The sequence below is a fragment of the Poromitra crassiceps genome (genome assembly GCF_964638095.1).
Source record: "Poromitra crassiceps genome assembly, chromosome: 2".
Lineage (NCBI taxonomy): Eukaryota > Metazoa > Chordata > Actinopteri > Beryciformes > Melamphaidae > Poromitra > Poromitra crassiceps.
Genome location: NC_139624.1, coordinates 104,511,671 through 104,534,591, shown reverse-complemented (window position 1 = coordinate 104,534,591; position 22,921 = coordinate 104,511,671). Strand labels below are relative to the sequence as shown.

The following is a 22,921-nucleotide window of genomic DNA, read 5'->3' as shown; positions in this document are numbered from 1 at the left end:
ATGTCCGGTCAAAATAAGGCAGGATGTCCGCTCAAAATAAGGCAGGATGTCCGCTCAAAATAAGGCAGGATGTCTGGTCAAAATAAGGCAGGATGTCTGGTCAAAATAACACAGGATGTCTGGTCAAAATAAGACAGGATGTCCGGTCAAAATAAGGCAGGATGTCCGGTCAAAATAAGGCAGGATGTCTGGTCAAAATAAGACAGGATGACTGGTCAAAATAAGACAGGATGTCTGGTCAAAATAAGGCAGGATGTCTGGTCAAAATAAGACAGGATGTCTGGTCAAAATAAGACAGGATGTCTGGTCAAAATAAGGCAGGATGTCTGGTCAAAATAAGACAGGATGTCTGGTCAAAATAAGGCAGGATGTCTGGTCAAAATAAGACAGGATGTCCGGTCAAAATAAGACAGGATGTCTGGTCAAAATAAGACAGGATGTCTGGTCAAAATAAGACAGGATGTCTGGTCAAAATAAGGCAGGATGTCTGGTCAAAATAAGGCAGGATGTCCGCTCAAAATAAGGCAGGATGTCCGCTCAAAATAAGGCAGGATGTCCGCTCAAAATAAGGCAGGATGTCCGCTCAAAATAAGGCAGGTCATGTCTGGTCAAAATAAGGCAGGATGTCCCGGTCAAAATAAGGCAGGATGTCTGGTCAAAATAAGGCAGGGTGTCTGGTCAAAATAAGGCAGGATGTCTGCTCAAAATAAGGCAGGATGTCCGGTCAAAATAAGGCAGGATGTCCGCTCAAAATAAGGCAGGATGTCTGGTCAAAATAAGGCAGGATGTCTGGTCAAAATAAGGCAGGATGTCCGCTCAAAATAAGGCAGGATGTCTGGTCAAAATAAGGCAGGATGTCTGGTCAAAATAAGACAGGATGTCTGGTCAAAATAAGACAGGATGTCTGGTCAAAATAAGGCAGGATGTCCGCTCAAAATAAGGCAGGATGTCCGGTCAAAATAAGGCAGGATGTCTGGTCAAAATAAGACAGGATGTCTGGTCAAAATAAGGCAGGATGTCTGGTCAAAATAAGGCAGGATGTCCGGTCAAAATAAGACAGGATGTCTGGTCAAAATAAGACAGGGTGTCTGGTCAAAATAAGGCAGGATGTCCGGTCAAAATAAGACAGGATGTCCGGTCAAAATAAGGCAGGATGTCTGGTCAAAATAAGACAGGATGTCTGGTCAAAATAAGGCAGGATGTCTGGTCAAAATAAGGCAGGATGTCTGGTCAAAATAAGGCAGGATGTCTGGTCAAAATAAGGCAGGATGTCCGGTCAAAATAAGACAGGATGTCTGGTCAAAATAAGACAGGATGTCTGGTCAAAATAAGACAGGATGTCCGGTCAAAATAAGGCAGGATGTCTGGTCAAAATAAGGCAGCAAAAAGCTAAGCTAATTAAACTTAAACTTTGATTAAAATTACATTTAATACACATATTACAGTATATCTCATGCACCTTCATATCCCTATGGCGTCTTCCCCAACCCCCCCGCGCCCCCAAACAACACCCATATCCCTCTAACCACTATTCCTACCCAGCCCTCGAAACCTGACTTTCTACCGCCTTCCCATCCCGAGCTACGGCCATTTTCCAACTAAACTCACTAAACAGTGACACACACACACACACACACACACACACACCTGCTAATGAAAGGTAAACACCATTCTGCCTCTGCTTGATTAGCTAATCTAATTACACTCCTCGCTGGAGCAGATGGCCATGAATGTGTATGTGCATGTGTGTGCACATATTCGTACATGCATATGTGTCTATGAGAGTTTCCATAGATACTGATAGTAGCTCTTGACATTTTGAGGGTGATTTGATATTTACACTTCTAGTTTGAGATCACAGTGTTACTATGACTCTGTTCATAGAGCCGGGGTTGAATTACTAGCGGTGTTTGCATCATAGCACTCTGTGAAACTGAACTGGCAGTGTATGTATTTTCTTTAAGCTGTAGTGGTAAGACAATGTTGGATGTTGGATGACGGATAATAAAGCTTAAACTGGTGATATTGCGTGTATAATACAATGTTGATCATTTGTTTTGGACGGTACCCCCACTGGGGGTCCCTTCAAGCGTTCCATAAAGCAGTGATTCTCAACCTTTTTCATATCAAGGCCCCTAATTTAGCAGACATTAGATTGCAATTTAATTAGATTTTTTGTCTCAGAATAATTTCTTTATTAGATGATTTTGTCCAGAATTCCATGACTATCTGTATTGTAGATAGAGAGATAACAGTCCTTCTTCTACATTCTCTAAGTGCGTTAACTTCTTGTAAATTAAATCATGATGAAGTTGAACAATTCATCAATTTGCTGGGGACCACCTGGAACCCCCTCAAGGACCCGTGCTGGTCCCCAGACCCCACGTTGAGAACCACTGCCCTAATGAACCTATGCTAAAGACTCCTTAAAGTCATGTTTTAAGATGTATATAAAATACTCGACTTATAATAATCACAATCATAATAACAATAATAATAATAATAATAATTATTATTATTATTATTATAACTATACTCATAATAATTGGTGTCCTTAAAATGACCTTTTCAGTGAGCTCAGAAAAACGTTCCACTTTCAGCAGATGAATGTGGAAACAGCCTTCTAGTGTCAAACTCTGCACTGACATCATTCTGCACAGTGAAGCTCACACATCCAACTGACAGAAGAAGAAGAACAACAGATGTTTGACTTTAGGGGCTCTATCAGGGTGCATGAACCCTTTATGAAGGGGTTTATCAAGGACCCTTGTGGGGCTCTCCTATGGTCACAATAGATACAGTCGGTCTGTGTGGGAGCGCCCACAAGATGTTACTACAGCTGAACGAGTGGGGTAAACCCCCCATATATCTCAATGTGCTGACTCACCACAGGACTGGGGATTCTAGAGCAGGTACATAGATGTCTGTTCAGATGTGCGTTTACTGCGGTGGTTGAATCACCGATCCTGTCTGCCTGGGCTGGGCTAGCAGCTAAATGCTAACTATGCTGAATGGGGAAAATGGGAGGATTTACCCGACCCTGACCACGGCCCCAGCCAGCTACCCCAGCATCTATGATGAGACATTGGCTGTATCTATAGGAAGAACCGCATACAGTTCCTCAATGCCCATTTATAGTCTAATGTGTGTTATGAAACACTTTCTCAAATTGGAGGCATTATGAGCTGTAGGTTACAGGTTAAAATACATGCAATATTTTACCATACACCAGTGGCATTTATGTTATCTAGCTCAGAGTGTAAACTAGTTACCGGTGAAGGTCTCTGTGCAGGGGTTGACTCCCGCCAGTCGCTTAGAGGTGCCAAAGTCTGAGATCTTCAAGACACCACTGTAGGTGTTCACCAACACATTATCCCCCTGAGAGAGAGCGAGAGAGAGAGAGAGAGAGAGAGAGAGAGAGAGAGAGAGAGAGAGAGAGAGAGAGAGAGAGAGAGAGAACAAGCAAGAACGTTTTTTGGTTGGCAACAGATACAGTGGAGGGTAAGCCCACCAGAACTCAGTTTACTCACTTTATTTGTGAAATAGTAATAGTAATAGTAAAAAATAAATCTAATTCAAGTAAATTCAAAGTATTTGTAAATGCAATAGTATAAAACTAATGTAAATTATCTGAGGAGAGATATGTAGGTATTTTTGGACTTCAAAACCCAGAAATCCTAATCCATGATGTCAGTGAACTGCACACTTCTCCTCAGACCTAAACTTCCTCTTCTGGGGTGAAGAGGTTCAGCCATTGTTGGGGAGTCCGGCTTTCTCTGGAGGGGCCGTTTACTTGCCACTGTTTCAGAGAAAGTTTTGGATTTCACATTTAAGTCTTAATTCTTCCCCTCCTGTGTGTCCACAGTGTTTAAAATACATAGTACAGCATGCGCTGGGACGCGTCATCAGTGATGTTAACTGGGGTCGTAAGGTGTTTCGGGTCTCTCAACATCATACACCCTCGCCCAGTAGACCCAGCCGAGGCCAATTAAGACCCCGACCCACGTCCCAGAAGCAGCCGCTCACGGATCAGCCTTCCTACTCTGCAACGTTGCCCGCGGAAGGGTTGATCACGCCCACCAGTTTAAGCTATAGAGTTAGTGCTACACCGCAGTATTGAAAGACCCTTCGGTGCATGGAGGGTCTAAGGCCCTTCGTCTCACCAGACCCTCCCGGGGAAAAGGCAATCCTACCATGGGTAGCCTACCATGGGCAGAGAGGATGCCTCAAGGAGGCCTGTGCGCTGCACGTCATTCGCCTGCGCCGAGCACCTCGCTCTAGCCTGAAGGACCCCAGGCCATGCCGATGTTTGCACAGATTTTCAGGAGGCTAATCCGTAGCGTTTGTGGCCATATGTTTGTGGCCAGTGACCATATATGTACTCATTTATATCATACACATTTTGGACAAATAGGGCAAATCCACAAGGCCTGAATGAGTGGGGATGAGATGCTTATGTCTGTTGCTGGTGGTTGTAATGCATTATGGTGAACACCAACTGGAGGTCACAGTTTCCCCATGCTAGTCCTGTTTGAATGTGATCCCATGTGTACCTTGATGTCTCTGTGGACGATCTGGTTTGAATGTGATCCCATGTGTACCTTGATGTCTCTGTGGACGATCTGGTTTACTGTAGTCCTGTTTGAATGTGATCCCATGTGTACTTTGATGTCTCTGTGGACGATCTGGTTTACTGTAGTCCTGTTTGAATGTGATCCCATTTGAACCTTGATGTCTCTATGGACGATCTGGTTTACTGTAGTCCTGTTTGAATGTGATCCCATGTGTACCTTGATGTCTCTGTGGACGATCTGGTTTACTGTAGTCCTGTTTGAATGTGATCCCATGTGTACCTTGATGTCTCTGTGGACGATCTGGTTTACTGTAGTCCTGTTTGAATGTGATCCCATGTGTACCTTGATGTCTCTGTGGACGATCTGGTTTACTGTAGTCCTGTTTGAATGTGATCCCATGTGTACCTTGATGTCTCTGTGGACGATCTGGTTTACTGTAGTCCTGTTTGAATGTGATCCCATGTGTACCTTGATGTATCTGTGGACGATCTGGTTTAAATGGGATCCCATGTGTACCTTGATGTCTCTGTGGACGATCTGGTTTGAATGTGATCCCATGTGTACCTTGATGTATCTGTGGACGATCTGGTTTGAATGTGATCCCATGTGTACCTTGATGTCTCTGTGGACGATCTGGTTTGAATGTGATCCCATGTGTACCTTGATGTCTCTGTGGACGATCTGGTTTGAATGGGATCCCATGTGTACCTTGATGTCTCTGTGGACGATCTGGTTTGAATGTGATCCCATGTGTACCTTGATGTATCTGTGGACGATCTGGTTTGAATGGGATCCCATGTGTACCTTGATGTCTCTGTGGACGATCTGGTTTGAATGTGATCCCATGTGTACCTTGATGTCTCTGTGGACGATCTGGTTCTCGTGCAGGTATCTGAGCCCCTCCAGGATCTGCCTGGTGTAGAAGATTATAGTCGCCTCCTTCAGCGGACCCCACTTAGACCGCAGCAGTGCAGACAGGCTTCCTGGAGAGAGGAGAGAAGTCCAAAACATCATTAATCAGGAGATGAAAGGATGGCCCAGTGGTTGCAAGTTGCTCTGGATGATGAAAGAGCTAGTGAAACACATAAAACACAGGAGACAGATGTATCGATTTGTTCCAGTTGTTGTCTGAGACATTCTCTGTCTCTCTTGAGCTTCAACTTAAAAATAGTGGTAGTACACGTAATTCTCTATTTGTTCTCTGTCTCTGTCTCTGTCTCTCTCTTGCTCTGTGTGTGTGTGTGTGTGTGTGTGTGTGTGTGTGTGTGTGTGTGTGTGTGTGTGTGTGTGTCTGTCTGTCTGTCTGTCTCTCTCTCTACATACACACACCTCCAGGGACTTGTTCCATGAAGATCTTGATGTATCCGTCCTCAGAAACAGAGCCCAGGTACTGAACAATGTTCCTGTGCTTCAGGTACTTGTGAAGGGCAATCTCTTCATGGAGGGGCTGTGAGTACCTGGCAGAGTGAGGGAGAGAGAGGGGGGGCAGAGAGAGAGAGAGAGAGAGAGAGAGAGAGAGAGAGAGAGAGAGAGGGAGGGAGAGAGATCCAGGAACATCAAAACAGCAAAGCTTTGAACTAGCTATAGCTTGAATCTCTAGTGTTACTTTAATCAGAGATAGAGTGGCAAAACATGCACGCACGTCGCACAACACACACACACACACACACACACACACACACACACACACACACACACACAAACAAATAAACCTACCTGCTGTCTCTCTCTGGGATTTCCTTGATGGCGATTCGCACCTGGTTGCTGACGTCCCTCCCAGCATACACCACTCCATAGGTGCCCCGCCCCAGAACCACCCTGTCGCCCGTCTCATTGGTGTCATATTCATACTGGAACACCACAGAGAAAATGGAACATCACACACATACAAACAGCCATAAAGCCCTGCATATTTGAATAGCTTATGTCCAAAATGCCACGTATCCATCCTTAGAAATATGTCATCTTAAATTGGGTAAATTAGGGTATATTATAGGGTATATAGAGTACAGTATTAGGGTATATTGAATATAGAGGGTCTGATCTGTAAAATAGTATCAATTATCAACCATGGACTGATACAAAGGTACATACTTAACAAAGGTACCATAATTACCTTGCACCAAGGAGGTTATGGTTTTTAAATCAACAGTCCTCAGTTCACATCTCATTTTGAAATGAAATTGTGTTTTCTTACATTCAAACATGTTCCGCAATTGATATACAAAATAAAATGGCGTATTTCCTGCAAAAAACAGTGTACATGTACCAGACTCTGACCTCCAGTGTGTCTCCGTCTCCCTCCCCTTCCAGCTCCACAGCATTCCCCGTGCCATCAGATATCATCTCTTTCACCATGGAGCAGAAGCTGCACACGCATGCGCGCACGCACGCACGCACGCACGCGCACGCACACACACACACACACGCACGCACACACACACACACACACACACACACACACACACACACACACACACACACACACACTATGACATTTGTGTCCGCCTGTTAGCATCACATCATGTTGCCATACACACACAGAAACACAAACACCTACACAGACACATAGAGCTGTGTCCTCACCGACCGCACTGGTCCTCAGTAGAGAAGTAGATCTGGAAGTCGTCGGAATTGTCGTGAACGTAGAGGAAACAGCAGCGCTCATCAAACTTACTGATGCTGCAGAGACAGGAGAGGGACTATAATCTATATCTACAGCTATATCTATACTGTATACATTCAAGATGATTTAATAGCCATAGTAAGTAAGATCACAAAGGAGGAATTCGACTTAGTGTAAGTATGCAGCACAGCAGTCACATCAATAGTAGAAGATGGAGCAATACAGAACAATCTAAAATTATAAAGTAAAAAGTCCTATGAAGTGACATATAATGGGGGGGGGGGTAAAGTCCTGATTTGTGGGGGCTTTCGGGTCTCATTGAAGAGGTGGTAGTTGGGAAGAAACTGTCCCTGTGTTGAGAGGTACATAATATGTCTTATGTCTTTAGGGATGCTAAAAAATGATATAATAAAAAAAGTAATTTAAATCTATACCCATTAAAGGGGAATTTCAGTATTTTTCAACCTGGACCCTGTTTTCATATTTTTTTAATGTTTAACTAATTTGAGCAGAAATGAAATTCTGAAATTTGTGCAGTATTGACAAAGATCGCTGGCAACCACTTTGCACGCATGCCCCTCCTGCACTAAATGAGCTTGTTTTTGCCACTGACAGGCTCAGATTATTCCATGAAATTATAGAGATATTTACCTTGATCTTGATCCAAGTCTCGCGAGAGCCTCGCTCAAGTCTCACGAGAGTTGCGTTGTTGCAGGAAGTCAGCTGTGGTCGGGCAAGCCGGGAGCGGCCATGTTTCGGTTTGGAGTAAACAGAAAGCGTAGCTGAAAGTTTGTGTAAGTTATGGCTGAATATTTAGCTGATTTCGAGAATATGGATGAGGCATTTTAATTGGATGGCCGCCCATATTGATTTGAGCTGAGATAACGTTATACGGATACAAACTGAATAGTGAGCATGAGACAGAGGGGAGCAACAGGAGCTTCTATCTCTACCAATGTGATGGACAGCAACAGGCAGAGAGAGTGTGAACACGCTGCTGCAAGGTTCTCTCTCTCTTTTACAATAACAATCTGCGCCCGTGTCTGTTGCAATAATAAGCCCATTTAGTGGACGTACGTGCACGGGCTGCTGAGGCAGGAGGGACATGCGCACAAAGTGGCTGCCATCTTGGTCAATATCGGTTAAACATTTTTAAAGAAATGTCCAGGTTGAAAAATACCTAAATTCTCCTTTAAGATCACACATGGAAGATTTATTTTAAGATTCTAACTTTAGTTAGTTGAGTTTCAATTGTGCCGTTGTTCATTTTAAAATCATTGACTAATGGGAACATAGTTTAGCAACATGCTAAACTTTGCTCATAATCCACCTATGAAGCTTTGCATTTTCTTCGGCTCCAACTGTATTTTCATACCTAATTCCTTTGATGGACATTGCAGTGAAGTTCCACTCGTGGATCCCTTTCTGGAATGAAACGTAACGTTTTTAATTTCAACATTTTACACATTTACTCGTACTTATTCTTTCCAGTATGACTTAAAATGAGTGTCTTGCTCAAGGACATTATGACCTGGCACCTGGCATTTGCGAGGATCATACCTGTGACTGTTTCCATCCAAGAGGGTGAAATGTCCACTCAGGACAGCCAATCAAAACACTAGGCCTCCCTGCTAGCCTACTTTTAATGAGGAGGGGGTTTGATTCCAGCCACAGACAATGTGTCGATCAACTGCCAGGTGTCCGGTCAAAGTGTCCTTCTGCAAGGCATTGAACCCCTCACTCATACTGTACAGTAAGTCATTTCTGGATAGAGTGCCAGCATATTGCTAAAATGCAATGCAAAGAGAGAGGGACGACAGAAGGGTGATAATCTGACCGTTTCAGGAGGAGAAACGTGCCAGATGGAGACGTTCTTCTCTTCTGCCTCATTGTTGATGGACACATAGGAGGGCTGGTACACCTTGGTGGGCTCCAGAATCAATACCTGGAATGGAAAGAGCCTGGTTAAAAGTGTCCTGATCATGTGATCTCACATTCTGTTTCGCTCTATGTATCAGTTTGGACTTCCACAGCCATTTCACTGGGCGGACTACTTTGCTTGACAGACGACTCCTTCAGCCAATCAGCTTTGCCAAATCCAATCCAAATCCACCATGGAGAATGGTGAAAACATCTTTTCTGCCAAGAAACTCCCCTAGTGCATACTCTTGTTCTTGTTTAATTGTTGTTACTGAGACTATTTCTACAATAACTGCACTTATGGCTGTGTTTACTCTACTAACGTTAACGTTACCGCTCGTTGCTTTGGGAGACGCCATTAGTTTTGCCACCCTGATTGGCCCGGTTACGTCATCAACTACGACTCAGTCCCTGATAGACACTTCTCATGGGGGCAATTTTTTGTCGAAAAGGCAGGATAAACACAGGTGCAAGCAAAACACTAATGAGGGTTTCCAAATTACCCTCATTAGTGTTTTGCTTGCACCTGTGTTTATTCTGCCTTTTCGACACAAAATGGCCCCCCGTGAAAAGAGTTTATTGGCCCGGTTACATTGTCATTTCAGGAATTTGTTCTGGGTGGCTGGAAGTGCAGACTGATCCGGAGAGTGAAACAGAATGTGAGATTGTGTGATTAGGATGTTTTTCACCGGGCTAATAGAAGTGTGTGCATGTTTGAGCGCGTGCGTGCGTGTGTACTGGAAAGCGCAGTCCGTTGGTGGTGCCCCTGGTGGCCTCTACGATAATGTCCATCCAGAAGTTGAGTCTCTCCTTTGGTGGAGAATGTTCCACCATCTGCTTCTTAAACCTCTGGATCAGCTGCAGGTTCTGCACCACAGAGCGCAGGTACCTGAAGAAACAACAACAACAACGTGGAGGGAGCAGGGTGAGACAACAACGTGGAGGGAGCAGGGTGAGCATGAAAAGAAAGTGGAAGAGGAGAGAGGAGAGAGAGCGAGAGGACAAAAGATAATGGCAGAAAAGAAGGGGACACACATTTAAGCTGCACTATGGGAACGATTTGTCTGCCTTAATCACAAATTGGGGCCGTGACCCAGAAGAGCCTCCCATGCTTTTCAATGGTCGCCCTATTGGCCCAAATGGTTGTTATTGTTATTCTCTAGCCAGTAATCATTTGGTAAGAATATGTGTCCAACAGGCACGTGCAGAGGATGTTAGAGGGGCAGGGCCTCAAATTCATAAGAGGGCATGTCGGCGCACGTTTTAGCCAGATTTAGAGGAATATTTGCTCCTTTTCTCACTCACTTTCATGTCGCACCTGCTCTCCCTTTAGTTTGTTTTACACTACAACATACAGAGAGCAACACAGGCAGAAACACTGAACTTATTAGGGCTGGGTATTGGCAAGGATCTCACGATACGATACGTATCACGATACTTGGGTCACGATACGATTGTATCACGATATATTGCGATGCGATACATATTGCGATATATTGCGATATTCTACAGAATTTACTCAAAATTAAATAATAGGGCTAAAGATACAACACACTGTGTACCACCCAGGTAGTGTAATAATATGTACATCACTTTATACTGATAAGTTAGTGGACAAATTTAGTCAAAACTACTGAGTGTTGAGTGTTACTGAACGCATCGATATGGGAAATATCGATACAGTATCGATTAGGGGTGGGAATCACCAGATGCAGAGGCCTGGCATGGCATGGCCTGCAAAAAAAAATAATAATAATAATAACTAGAATGTCTACATTTCCTAACGAAAATGTAATTGTGCTTGCTGTCCTCGCCATGCACCGCCTGGCTTCCAAAGTCCCTGCCCATGGACCTAGGGGGACTAAGTAGTTATGGGGGTGCCTATGTGAGTAAAAGGACTTTGGAGTAGAAGTACTTGGTAGGTGGGGAAGTCAGACTGGTTACTAGAGAGACACAAAAGGCTGGCCCAATCTCTGCAATCTAAAACTACATTACCTGCAAACTACAGCATCAATAATTACCATGTATTGTAAATGTCTCCAACTGTCTCAAGGAAAATAGGACATGATAACCTCCAGAGAAGTAGTATTCCTTGTAGTGTCATTCATGTTTATGGTTGCGACAACAACTGTTTACAAAACTAGCAGGCTTACCAGAGCTGCAAACACACAAGTGAAAAGCTATCAATGGCTGCATCTAATCAGCCAGTAACTAATGTAGGCTATCTTCCATTATGTTAGTGTAAGAAGTCAAATGTACTGATAATAGTCCCTGGTCACCAAAGTAATGTTACCCTTTTAGTTTTGTTACAGAGTTGCTGATCGGTTGTCATGTGTCCAGTCAGCCAGAGCTGCTTGGGTAGCATGCTAACTAACGCCTAACGCAGTGGTTCTCAACTGGTGTAGCCTCAGGACCCACTATTTTCCTTGTCATGAAGTCGCGACCCAAATTTCAGATTTTTTTTTAAACCACTCAAATTTATTGCACAAAAAATAGCGCATTTATTTAATACACAATGCCTTCATGCACTGTCAAATGAACAAAAAAGTGCAACAGAAGTGCAACTAGGGCTAAAAACCAATTGAAATAAGGCATACTTGAATTACAGGCCTATATGTTTTTAAATTTAAACAAGTCAAACTGGTCATGGTCAGAAAGTCTTATTTGAACTGTATGAAATATGTAATAAAAGGCAGACTTTTCTTGAATCACAGGCAGACTATATGCTTTTTAGTTAAACTGGTCATAACTTTTAATTAAACTGGGGCCATGCTAATCCAGTTTCAATCATCTGAATTGAACTAAAATTAAATATGAAATGAAAAGGCAGACTTCTCTTGAATTACAGGCAGAGCATATGCTTCAGCTTGTTAAACAAGTGAAACTGGTCAGGCTAATCCAGTTTCAATAATCTGAAAAAAAAAAAAAAAAAAAATACTGTACTGTAAATGTCCGCGACCCAATCAAAACGGCCCCGCGACGCTACCCACCAGTTGAGAAACGCTGGCCTAATGCTAGCATTAGCTCAATTAGCTTGATGCAACTAGTCCCAAACATTGATGAACAGTGTGTCCTAACGCCAGGGGGACAAGGTGTTTGTTTTGGCTGGCTGAGGTTAGCCTATAAGGCACAGTTGTTGTGGCTAACAGCCTCCATTCACACTAGGCTATTCACACTAGGCTATCTCTTCCATTATGTTTTCAAACCCAGCTGGCTGTAAAAAAGGACAACCACAAAGTGGTGACACTTACCCATGGGTTCAGTTCATTTTGTTCATTCATTGTTTTCTGGACATGTTACCATGCTACATTAACACAGCAGCTAACAGAACAGACAGGCCTCCCATGGTTGGCGACAAGTGTATATCATTCTCTCTACCCAAGATGCAACACTGCTCTACCCAACATGCAACGCTGCTGCTCAGAGCTGCTCTTTAGCTCTATTAATCTGGTCAAATCTCACCGGATTCCTGTTTCCAGTACACTTTTAGCATTTGGTTTTTAACAGAGAAGAGTTGGAGCTGCTGAAAACATACAGTATGCAAATGAGAGTGAGACCATGAGTGATATACCCACTGAGATACAAGCATAGGTGTGTCTGTTGTCTGTATAATAGTGTGAGTGCGACAAGTGACAAGTGTCAAGTGTCATACAAGAAGGAAGGCTGGCCATAATGAGAATGAATCCGCACTTCCTGCCGCCCTTCAAAATAAAACAATTTAGAAGGGACAGGCACTGAATGCTGCTATAGCGCCCCCTAAAGGCTAAATGACAAAATACTTATCCTATAGGCTCAGAGTACATCCCTCCACACCTGTACCAAGTTTGGTTAGCATCGGACGATCTTTGTGAAATAGGCCCCACCCACAGAAAGTTGGAAGTGGATTATATCGCAACGGTGCGTTTTTTTCAAAAACTTCCAAATCAGTGTTGTGCAGGACAGTCCCCACATGATGTGTGCGTTGGTTTGGTGAAGATTGGACAAAATTTCAAGGAGAAATGGCAAAAAAACGGTTTTGGACAAAATGCAAAATGGCGGAAAATCTAGTCAGACGCAAATGGGCGTGGCCTAGTTGAGTAGATGCGGGAGGACCCAAGGAATCCAGGGAAAAAAGAATTTTGATGATAAACCCTACGGTTCAAAAGTTATGGACCAAAAGGTAAGGAGGGCTGTTATAGCGCCACCATCTGATCAATTGATGCAATTCTTTCGGGGATAGTAAAAGACCCCTCAGTGCACCTCCCTACCAAGTGTCGTAGCTCTAGCTGTTATGGTTTCTGAATTACACCTAATTTACTGCAAGATTTTGCAAGATTTTTCCAAACCCCATGCAAGTCAATGGGGAAAAAAATGGCGCTTAATGGCGAATTGCGGCCAAACCGCTTCCACAAACCCTTAGCAAAGTCATAGCATACATGTCCTCAATGAGCCGGTCATTTTGAGATCTGGCATGTCTATGTGGCGCAAAAATTGAGGGAGTTATTACGCGACAAACTTTTTGGTGGATGGAATAATAAGAATATTAAGTATGTGGGATTTCAAGATTGTGCCTTGCTTGTCAGCAAGCACAATAATATCGATACTTGGCGTCCAAGTATCGATACAGTATCGGGAAATAAAATATCCCGATATATATTATTATTATTAATATTATTATTATTAATAATAATATTAATAACTGCATGGCTGCCTCTCTCGCCCCCATATTTGTCTCATATCACCTCTCCATACAAGGCATAATCAAATTAGAGTCCCCTGGGCACAAATGTTTGATGGGCCACTTGTCAACTTTGTTTGGAATGATAATCATACTATATTTACTATATTTTATATCAGCTTTTAAATTTAGCTTGAGGTTGTTTTAGGCATGTGCTAATGTTTGGGTGTAATAGGCATCTGATTAACAAATGCAGATATTATACAGTACAGTATTTGTACAGTATCTCTTACCTTTATTAAACAAGTTGCATGTTCATATCACCAGCACCTGCAATCATCATAATCCATAATTCACAGACTATGAGAGGATGGGTGTGGACTTGGGATTTCAAAATAAATGGATGGAGAGAGAGAAAGAGACAGAGATGCTCACTCTCATAAAGGAAATAAACATGATAATATTCCTATATTTGTATAGCCTAATATTCCTATAGTGTGTGTGTGTGTGTGTGTGTGTGTGTGTGTGTGTGTGTGTGTGTGTGTGTGTGTGTGTGTGTGCGCGTGCGTGCATGTACAGCACTCAATAGTTTAGTGACCTTATTGTACTTTCTGCCATTCTTATCTCCTATGATATGACTAAAATATTTATATAATATTCCCATTATATAAGTGTACAGTGATCCAAAATACCCCAGGAGTGTCTCAGTAAGAGCAGCCCTAATATTTTATGATTTTAGGGTCAAATTGGACTTTCGGTTTAGAAATAGGCTACAGCTGATGCATTACACTGTAATTACAGTATGTGGCTATCAGGACAGATGGACTGGAGAAACAGAAAAATCACTAATTAACTAGCTGTAACTTCACAACTTCAGGGAAGGAGACAGGGGGATTACCTACTGCAAAGTAGAAGGAATAGGCCTACTACTTTGTTTTCAACAGTCTTTTCAGCTTACAGCAGAGGTCTATAACCAACAGACCCGTGACACTGTATGTCCCGACAGAGGCTGCCTATAGCTGCTTGCTATGGTCATTCATTGGGGCTCTCTGTCCGTGCAGAGCCTTCCTCTCCCCCTCCCTCTCTCTCTCTCTCCAGTGTTTCCCCTACCATTCTACAGGCCTGGCGGGCCCACCAGGCCAACGACGCCCCCGCCAGGCCAGAAGAGGTCATGCAAAAAAACAAAACACACAATTTTATGAGTTTTGAAGCTTTTATGTGCCGTTAAAAGGGCGGCTAGCTAGCAAACCGCTAAATAAAACTACACTGTCAACGGGGATATTATACGTCATCACGCCGAAGGGCGAACACGGACATTATCTTTCCCTCGCCTCGCTGTTCAGTCACACAGCTATTGCCCACTCGCTCTTTCAAACTAGATTTATTAGTATTTTCCAATTGTAGTTACTGTTGTAACAATAGCATTGTATCACGTGTTGTGATATGTTCCCACACGGACGTGCTGAATGTTGTCAGAGTGCTGAATGAATGAATACAACATGTACATTCTAGAATAACAAATTATCTAACGTTAGTTTGTTCGCAATGGTTTGGTGGAGGGAATCCCCTCTTCACCTGTGTAGTGGTGGGTTTCATGTTAGTTTGTTAGTTTCATGCCAGTACTTAGTTTATCATTAAGTTGGTTCATAGTTATGTTTAATAAACTTCTTTATTTTATTTGTGTGTGTGTCTCTAAGTGATTACGAACTAATTGGGTGCATGTTCCCCACTCCATCCCACACACTGCTCTGTCAGCTCACAGTAACAACGCTTATTTTGATAAAAGGTTGAATTTGGCTGTGGTGACGTGACGTGGAAGCCTATGCGACAGTGTGTGTAGTTCTGGAATAGCTTAGCATGAGCTTTTTACTTCTAGCATTTACGCTTCAAAACTCATGAAAGTGGTCCTCATGTGTGAAGATTATCCTGCTGAACACAGGTTCGCGTTTGAATAAGCTTACGTTAACCACAGACATTATTTTAACCATCGCGCCAAAAATCCATAAAAAAATCCCATAGGCAGAAACAGTGAAGAACCCGGAAGTCTGGGACTTTTGCGTTGCGACTACAAAGATACGTCATCCCTGCGGTATTCTATTGGCTGTGGGCCCCTGGGCACATGCCCACAATGTCCATCTTTGAAATGCTGCCTTCAGGGGCAGCACCGAAAAAGGGCACTTTTCTAAAGATGGCCATTCTTTCACCTACTGTACAAATGGACAGGAGAGCTCAGAAAAAGGGCACTTCTCTACAGAGAGGCAAAACCACAGGCCCCCTTTGATGTCTATGGGCCCTATCTTCCCCCTGGCCTTAGGCGCTAAACTGGACACGCTTTGCACCCGACTCGGGAAGATAGCATCATAGCATCAAGACTTAGCTTACTTGACACGTACTTTTTCAATAAAAACACATTTATGCCATGATTTTACATAATGTAGGCTATATTTATGTGCATCATTTAGCCTGTGCTGTGATGTGCAGGAGCAGCAGGTAGCCTACAAGTTATAAAACTACCTGCCCGGAATGAGCCGAGTGGGGGTGCTTGTTCACTATTGTGAAAGTTATGTGTTTACAACATAAAGATCATGGAATTGGATGGTATCAGGAATGTCACCGATAGTTAACGTTATATATTGTAGGCTACAGGGAGACCGCATCAGCCCTGCTGAACAGATCTGTATTTGCCTGGCGGTAGGTTGAATTGTTTTATTCAGGCTATGATCTGTGATGTGCTGAGATATCCAAATTGGCATGAAGAGATGACAGCATGCAGCCACAACCTGGACTGGATCGAGTGGATCGGAGCTTCGAAAGGAAGAATGTCATTGCGTAACTGCAGTTCACCAATGACCACAGTTGTGAATAATTCTACGCCTAAAAGGCGTGGTTAAATGGTTAAGGCCGGGTTTAGCGCCAAGGGGAAAATAGGGACTGCACCTGACCACGCCCACTAATAGCGCTGCGCCTGGCGTTAAACGCTATTTTAAGGCCAGGGGGTAGATAGGGCCCTGGCCCATGTGTGCACATGCCAGGTGTCCAGCTGTTCACACAGTCATTTTGGAACAAATATCTTCAATTGCACCGACAACCGATAACTACAAAATAGCAGCTGTCAATGGTCGCCCTATTTCCCCAAATTGTTGTTGTATTGTCAGATTTATTCTCTAGTCAGTAATCATTTTGTAAGAACGTGTCCGATCTTTCAGTCATTTTTGAACAATTGCACCAACAACCGATAACTACAAAACAGAGACTTCTGTATTTGACGCATGCTTCTTAATGTGTACTTCTTACCAGATAGGTGGCTTGAGTTTGAAGAGTTTCTCGGCCGCCTGTGTAGCTTTGGGGATGTCACTAGCCAGCATGCTAACCGTGAAGAACTGGCCCACATCCCAGTAGTTATTCATTTTCTCCAGGGAGCCCTTGCGCCCTAACAGACTATTCAGCCTCACACCTAAAACACACAGATTGTCAGTAGGTAGAGTGAGAACATGGTGCAAATACAGTGTATAGAATAAGTCCTTCTTCAAGCATTTATCCTAATTACGTATTGAATGTGAGTCAGGTAGCATCAAGTTACTCTGATGCATAAATAGTAGTGTCACGCCTGCTCCAGCTGCTCCGTGACATGTTTTGGTTTTGTTTTCTCACGTGTCCCTGTCAATCTCCTGTGTCAACTGTCCGGTTTCCCCAGCTGTCTCATGTTAGTAATTGACCCTCATGTATTTAGTCTGTCTGTTTGACTTTGTCCTCAGCTGTCTCGTTAGTAATTGACCTTCATGTATTTAGTCTGTCTGTTTGACTTTGTCCTCAGCTGTCTCATGTTAGTAATTGACCCTCATGTATTTAGTCTGTTTGACTTTGTGCTCAGCTGTCTCATGTTAGTAATTGACCCTCATGTATTTAGTCTGTTTGACTTTGTCCTCAGCTGTCTCATGTTAGTAATTGACCCTCATGTATTTAGTCTGTTTGACTTTGTCCTCAGCTGTCTCATGTTAGTAATTGACCCTCATGTATTTAGTCTGTCTGTTTGACTTTGTCCTCAGCTGTCTCGTTAGTAATTGACCCTCATGTATTTAGTCTGTCTGTTTGACTTTGTGCTCAGCTGTCTCATGTTAGTAATTGACCCTCATGTATTTAGTCTGTTTGACTTTGTGCTCAGCTGTCTCATGTTAGTAATTGACCCTCATGTATTTAGTCTGTTTGACTTTGTCCTCAGCTGTCTCATGTTAGTAATTGACCCTCATGTATTTAGTCTGTTTGACTTTGTCCTCAGCTGTCTCATGTTAGTAATTGACCCTCATGTATTTAGTCTGTCTGTTTGACTTTGTCCTCAGCTGTCTCGTTAGTAATTGACCCTCATGTATTTAGTCTGTCTGTTTGACTTTGTGCTCAGCTGTCTCATGTTAGTAATTGACCCTCATGTATTTAGTCTGTCTGTTTGACTTTGTCCTCAGCTGTCTCATGTTAGTAATTGACCCTCATGTATTTAGTCTGTCTGTTTGACTTTGTCCTCAGCTGTCTCATGTTAGTAATTGACCCTCATGTATTTAGCCTGTCTGTTTGACTTTGTCCTCAGCTGTCTCGTGTTAGTAATTGACCCTCATGTATTTAGTCTGTCTGTTTGACTTTGTCCTCAGCTGTCTCATGTTAGTAATTGACCCTCATGTATTTAGTCTGTCTGTTTGACTTTGTCCTCAGCTGTCTCATGTTAGTAATTGACCCTCATGTATTTAGTCTGTCTGTTTGACTTTGTCCTCAGCTGTCTCATGTTAGTAATTGTCCCTCATGTATTTAGTCTGTCTGTTTGACTTTGTCCTCAGCTGTCTCATGTTAGTAATTGTCCCTCATGTATTTAGTCTGTCTGTTTGACTTTGTCCTCAGCTGTCTCATGTTAGTAATTGTCCCTCATGTATTTAGTCTGTCTGTTTGACTTTGTGCTCAGCTGTCTCATTTTAGTAATTGACCCTCATGTATTTAGTCTGTCTATTTGACTTTGTCCTCAGCTGTCTCATGTTAGTAATTGACCCTCATGTATTTAGTCTGTCTGTTTGACTTTGTCCTCAGCTGTCTCATGTTAGTAATTGTCCCTCATGTATTTAGTCTGTCTATTTGACTTTGTGCTCATCTTTTTTCCTGCGTCGCAATAAAACCCTTTTGCTCCCCTACCCAGCTGCCTTCATCTTCATGTGATTTGAATTTTGGCCCTACCTTTCACTCGGGTCATGTGACCGTAACAAGTAGTCTATGTTCCAATTGATTAGTTAGCAGACCATTCCCTGTCATTGAAAAGAGGACAGAACTTAATCCAATCCTTAATTTCCAAAGCACTCCCCTGGGAATATATCCAAAGTGCAGCACTGGATCATTAGTTTAACCTTCCTGAAGTAGCAGATGAGTGAGGTGGACCGTGTAAAGCCTGGAAACTGAGACAATCACAGGGGGGGGGGGGAAATCTTAAATAAAAAAAATGTTTTTTATCCCCCATTAGTGCTATTTTTTTTATCCTGGTTGCTGCTCCACCCTCTGCTGATCTGGGGAGAGCCGAAACTGGCTCCATGCTTCCTCCGAGTAGGACATAGCACGTGGGAGGATCACGCTATTCCAACGAGTTCCCCTCCCTCCGAACAGGCGCCCCTAACGACCAGAGGAGGCACCACATCAGCAACCAGGATATTGCATGTTTTTGGTGTGGGGTTCCTATATGAAGGAAGCCCCCAGGGGGCACGGGGAGAACATGCAAAATCCACACAGAAAGGCCCTTTTGACGACCCCACCCGGGCGGTGGGCACTCGAGGACATGCGGACGAGCATGCATTCCTTCAGCGCTCACAGCGTCCCAGGTGGGAATCGAACCCAGGACCTTTTAGCTGTGAGGCGACAGCGCTTACCACTGCACCACCATGCCCCCCCCCCCCCACAGGAACATATTTGAAAGTCAAATTATGATGCTTTAATATATCGGCCAAAATACACCGGCAGCAATAATTGATGCATGTCATTTGAAACTCTTACTTTGAAATGTCACCACTGCAAGAGACAGGCGGAGACATCTAAAAGAGAACAAAGCTCAAAGCAGTTTGATATTCCATCGATTGAGCCACTAAGCAGTTGGCACGTTTGAAAGTGTCTGCTGCACCTGAGGCTTCCAGTGTGTTTCTACCTTCATTACACAACTTGGCTTGTGTGTCTGTTGTGTCAGGTTGAGGCTCCTCTCACCTATTTTCCTCAGCTCAATGGAACTCTCAAACTGTTGGCCGGCCACCATGAGCAGCACAGCCAGGTTGATCCCAGAGTAGAGAGTGGGCTGCAACTCAAAACCCTTCCTGTACCTGTAGTGAATGACAGGTGGAGGGCAACAGACGGATAAATACACTGACAAACAGTTAGATGTAGACCGCCTCAGTCTAATAGTACACTAGTCTCTCAAGCTAGTCTCTTCCACAATCTGCGAATGCAGACAGTCTGTAGTTTATCCCATTAACATTTGGACAGAGGAAGTTCTCATCCTTTAAAAAAGAAAGGAAAAAAGCTTCAGACCAGAAGGAAGTTTGATGGTATTCGACCAATCACGACACATGTCCTGTAAACATAACCGAGGCAGTTGATTGGGGAATGAGTGGATATCCCGCCTTATTTTGACCAGACATAGCATTGAGAGCGGGTAGGCGGGAGCATTTGCAAATTGCGGGAGCCAACGTGTTTGTCTTGAGAGACTAATAGTGCATTTGCAAAGAATCAATTCAATTGTGCGTGCGCGAATGCCTGTGTGTGCGTGCTAGCATGTGTGTGTGTGTGTGTGCATGCATGCCTGTGTGTGCATCTGTGTGTCTGTGCGTGTGCGTGCATGCCTATGTGTGCGTGCATGTGTGTGTGTGTGTGCGTGCGCATGCCTGTGTGTGCGTGTGTGTGTCTGTGCGTGTGCGTGCATGCCTATGTGTGCGTGCGTGCGTGTGTGTGTGTGTGTGTGTGTGTGTGTGTGTGCGTGCGGGCGCGTGTGCATGCCTGTGTGTGTGTGTGTGTGTGTGTGCGTGTGCGTGTGCGTGCTCCCACCACTGTATGGCATTGTCCCTGTTCTTGGTGTCCTTGCAGTCAGAGTCGAGGAAGATGTCTTTGTAGATCCGCCCACAGAGGCAGAACATGTCAGGCGCCGGGTGCTCGCACGACTGCATCACCTGCAGCATCACTCCCAGAGCCTGCTCCCTGTCGCCTGGACTGTTCCTCCTGCACGCACACCCACACGCACACACACACACACACGCACATACAGGCATGCACACACGCGCGCGCGTGCGTGCGCACACACACACGCACACATAGGCATGCACGCACGCGCACAGACACACACACACACACATGCACACACAAACATGCAAGCACACACACACACACACACACACACACATGCTAGCACGCACACACAGGCATTCACGCACGCGCACACACACACACACACACACACACACACACACACACACACACACACACACCATACAAATGTTGTGCATCGTTATCCTTGAAAATAAGATAAAATATAACCATGAAAATACAAGCAATTCTCAGAAGAGACATAATAGAGTGACAGATTTATTTGCACCTGAAAGCAATCTCATGGCTGGAAAAGACCTAGTGAACTGAAAAGTATAACAAAAAAGGTTGTGCTATCTTTGTTATTTTGTTAAAACACCGTGAAACTACTATTTTATTTTGTAGTAATATATGGAGCAACCTTCCTCTACCTGGGGCAACTTGTGCCAAAAGACCAACTTTTACTGAGGCAAAACACGGCACTGACATGCTGCCCTGGCACATGGCACTGACATGCTGCCCCGGCACATGGCACTGACATGCTGCCCCGGCACATGGCACTGACATGCTGCCCTGGCACATGTCACTGACATGCTGCCCTGGCACATGTCACTGACATGCTGCCCTGGCACATGGCACTGACATGCTGCCCCTGGCACATGGCACTGACATGACATGCTGCCCCGGCAGGTCTATCACTGATTACTGATCGGGCTGTAGTGAGTGATGAAGTTACACCATTGGTCGGCCGTAGCTATTATTTGTTTTAAATACACATTTATTTGCCATGGTATCTCAAAGTAAAAGTAAATGTTGACTCATTTACCCCATTCTCCTCTACAATTTGTTGAGAATGACCTTCAAACTCAATCAACAAACATTACAGCTAGCTATAGAGACACTGTGGACACAGTTGAAAGCCGTTGGGGAAGCCTGGATCGGTAGTTCACAGGCAAAAGCAGCCGTTGGGAGGAAATCTGAACAGATATGGACAGTCTGACCAGGTTTTTCCTGTTTTTAAGTAGACAAATCTGCCAAAGAATTATTTCAGCACACTGCCTCCAACAGAGAGGAGAAGGTACATTCAAAAAACAAACTTAATGTCCTCCATCACCTTTTTCATTAATGTTACTCAAATAAAGCTGGATAATGATCCCACACAGTGGCCTGACATGAAATACTTTGACATTTACCAGTAACATTACTTGATTTAGGTAAGATAATAGATATTGATATTTAATCATTTCACTTCATATTTAATGAAATACAGCTTCTCCGCCTAGTTTGAGTGACTGACGTGGCATTGCTGTTACAGTGGACTGATGCGAAGTTAGCTATCATCAAACATGACATAATTTATGGGGCGGCTGTAGCTCAGGAGGTAGAGCGGGTCGTCCACTAATCGCCTTGTATAAAATAGATCGGTGGTTCGATTCCGGCCTCCTCCAGTCTGCCTGTCGAAGTGTCCTTGGGCAAGATACTGAACCCCAAATTGCTCCCGACGGAATGGGTGAATGTACCTACTGATTGTAAAGCGCTTTGGATAAAAGTGCTATATAAATGCAGGCCATTTACCATTTACCATCATTAGATAACAAGTCAGTGAGATTTTGCATTAATGTTGCACCCTGTAGCCTCTACTGGCAGTCAATACAGAGCAACATATCCTGAGACCCATCACACATGAAGGCAACCCATCTGTTTTATAGAGAGGAGCTGGCTCAGTCCTCTCTCCTTGCAGCCTAGATCCACATTCTTCTCAACGGCTTCCTTGTTTTTTCGAGTACAAAAAACTTTAATTCATGATTTTTTACATTTGTTGTCTGTGCAGCCCAC

The 22,921-nt window shown here is 43.8% G+C and overlaps 1 protein-coding gene across 1 annotated transcript in view; it reads right to left on the bottom strand.

Annotated features, from left to right (window-relative positions):
* Positions 1–22,921, bottom strand: part of map3k15 (mitogen-activated protein kinase kinase kinase 15) — a gene marked incomplete at its 5' end in the record, with an annotated part of 56,108 nt that overhangs the window by 19,345 nt on the left and 13,842 nt on the right. Inside the window, 12 exons of the mRNA XM_083650625.1 lie at positions 3,273–3,378; positions 5,427–5,557; positions 5,904–6,031; positions 6,291–6,424; positions 6,855–6,942; positions 7,161–7,256; positions 8,576–8,625; positions 9,038–9,145; positions 9,859–10,009; positions 17,072–17,231; positions 19,997–20,109; positions 20,831–21,001. Of these exons, the coding sequence (XP_083506751.1) occupies positions 3,273–3,378; positions 5,427–5,557; positions 5,904–6,031; positions 6,291–6,424; positions 6,855–6,942; positions 7,161–7,256; positions 8,576–8,625; positions 9,038–9,145; positions 9,859–10,009; positions 17,072–17,231; positions 19,997–20,109; positions 20,831–21,001 (1,436 nt within the window). The remainder of the gene's footprint in view (positions 1–3,272; positions 3,379–5,426; positions 5,558–5,903; positions 6,032–6,290; positions 6,425–6,854; positions 6,943–7,160; positions 7,257–8,575; positions 8,626–9,037; positions 9,146–9,858; positions 10,010–17,071; positions 17,232–19,996; positions 20,110–20,830; positions 21,002–22,921) is intronic.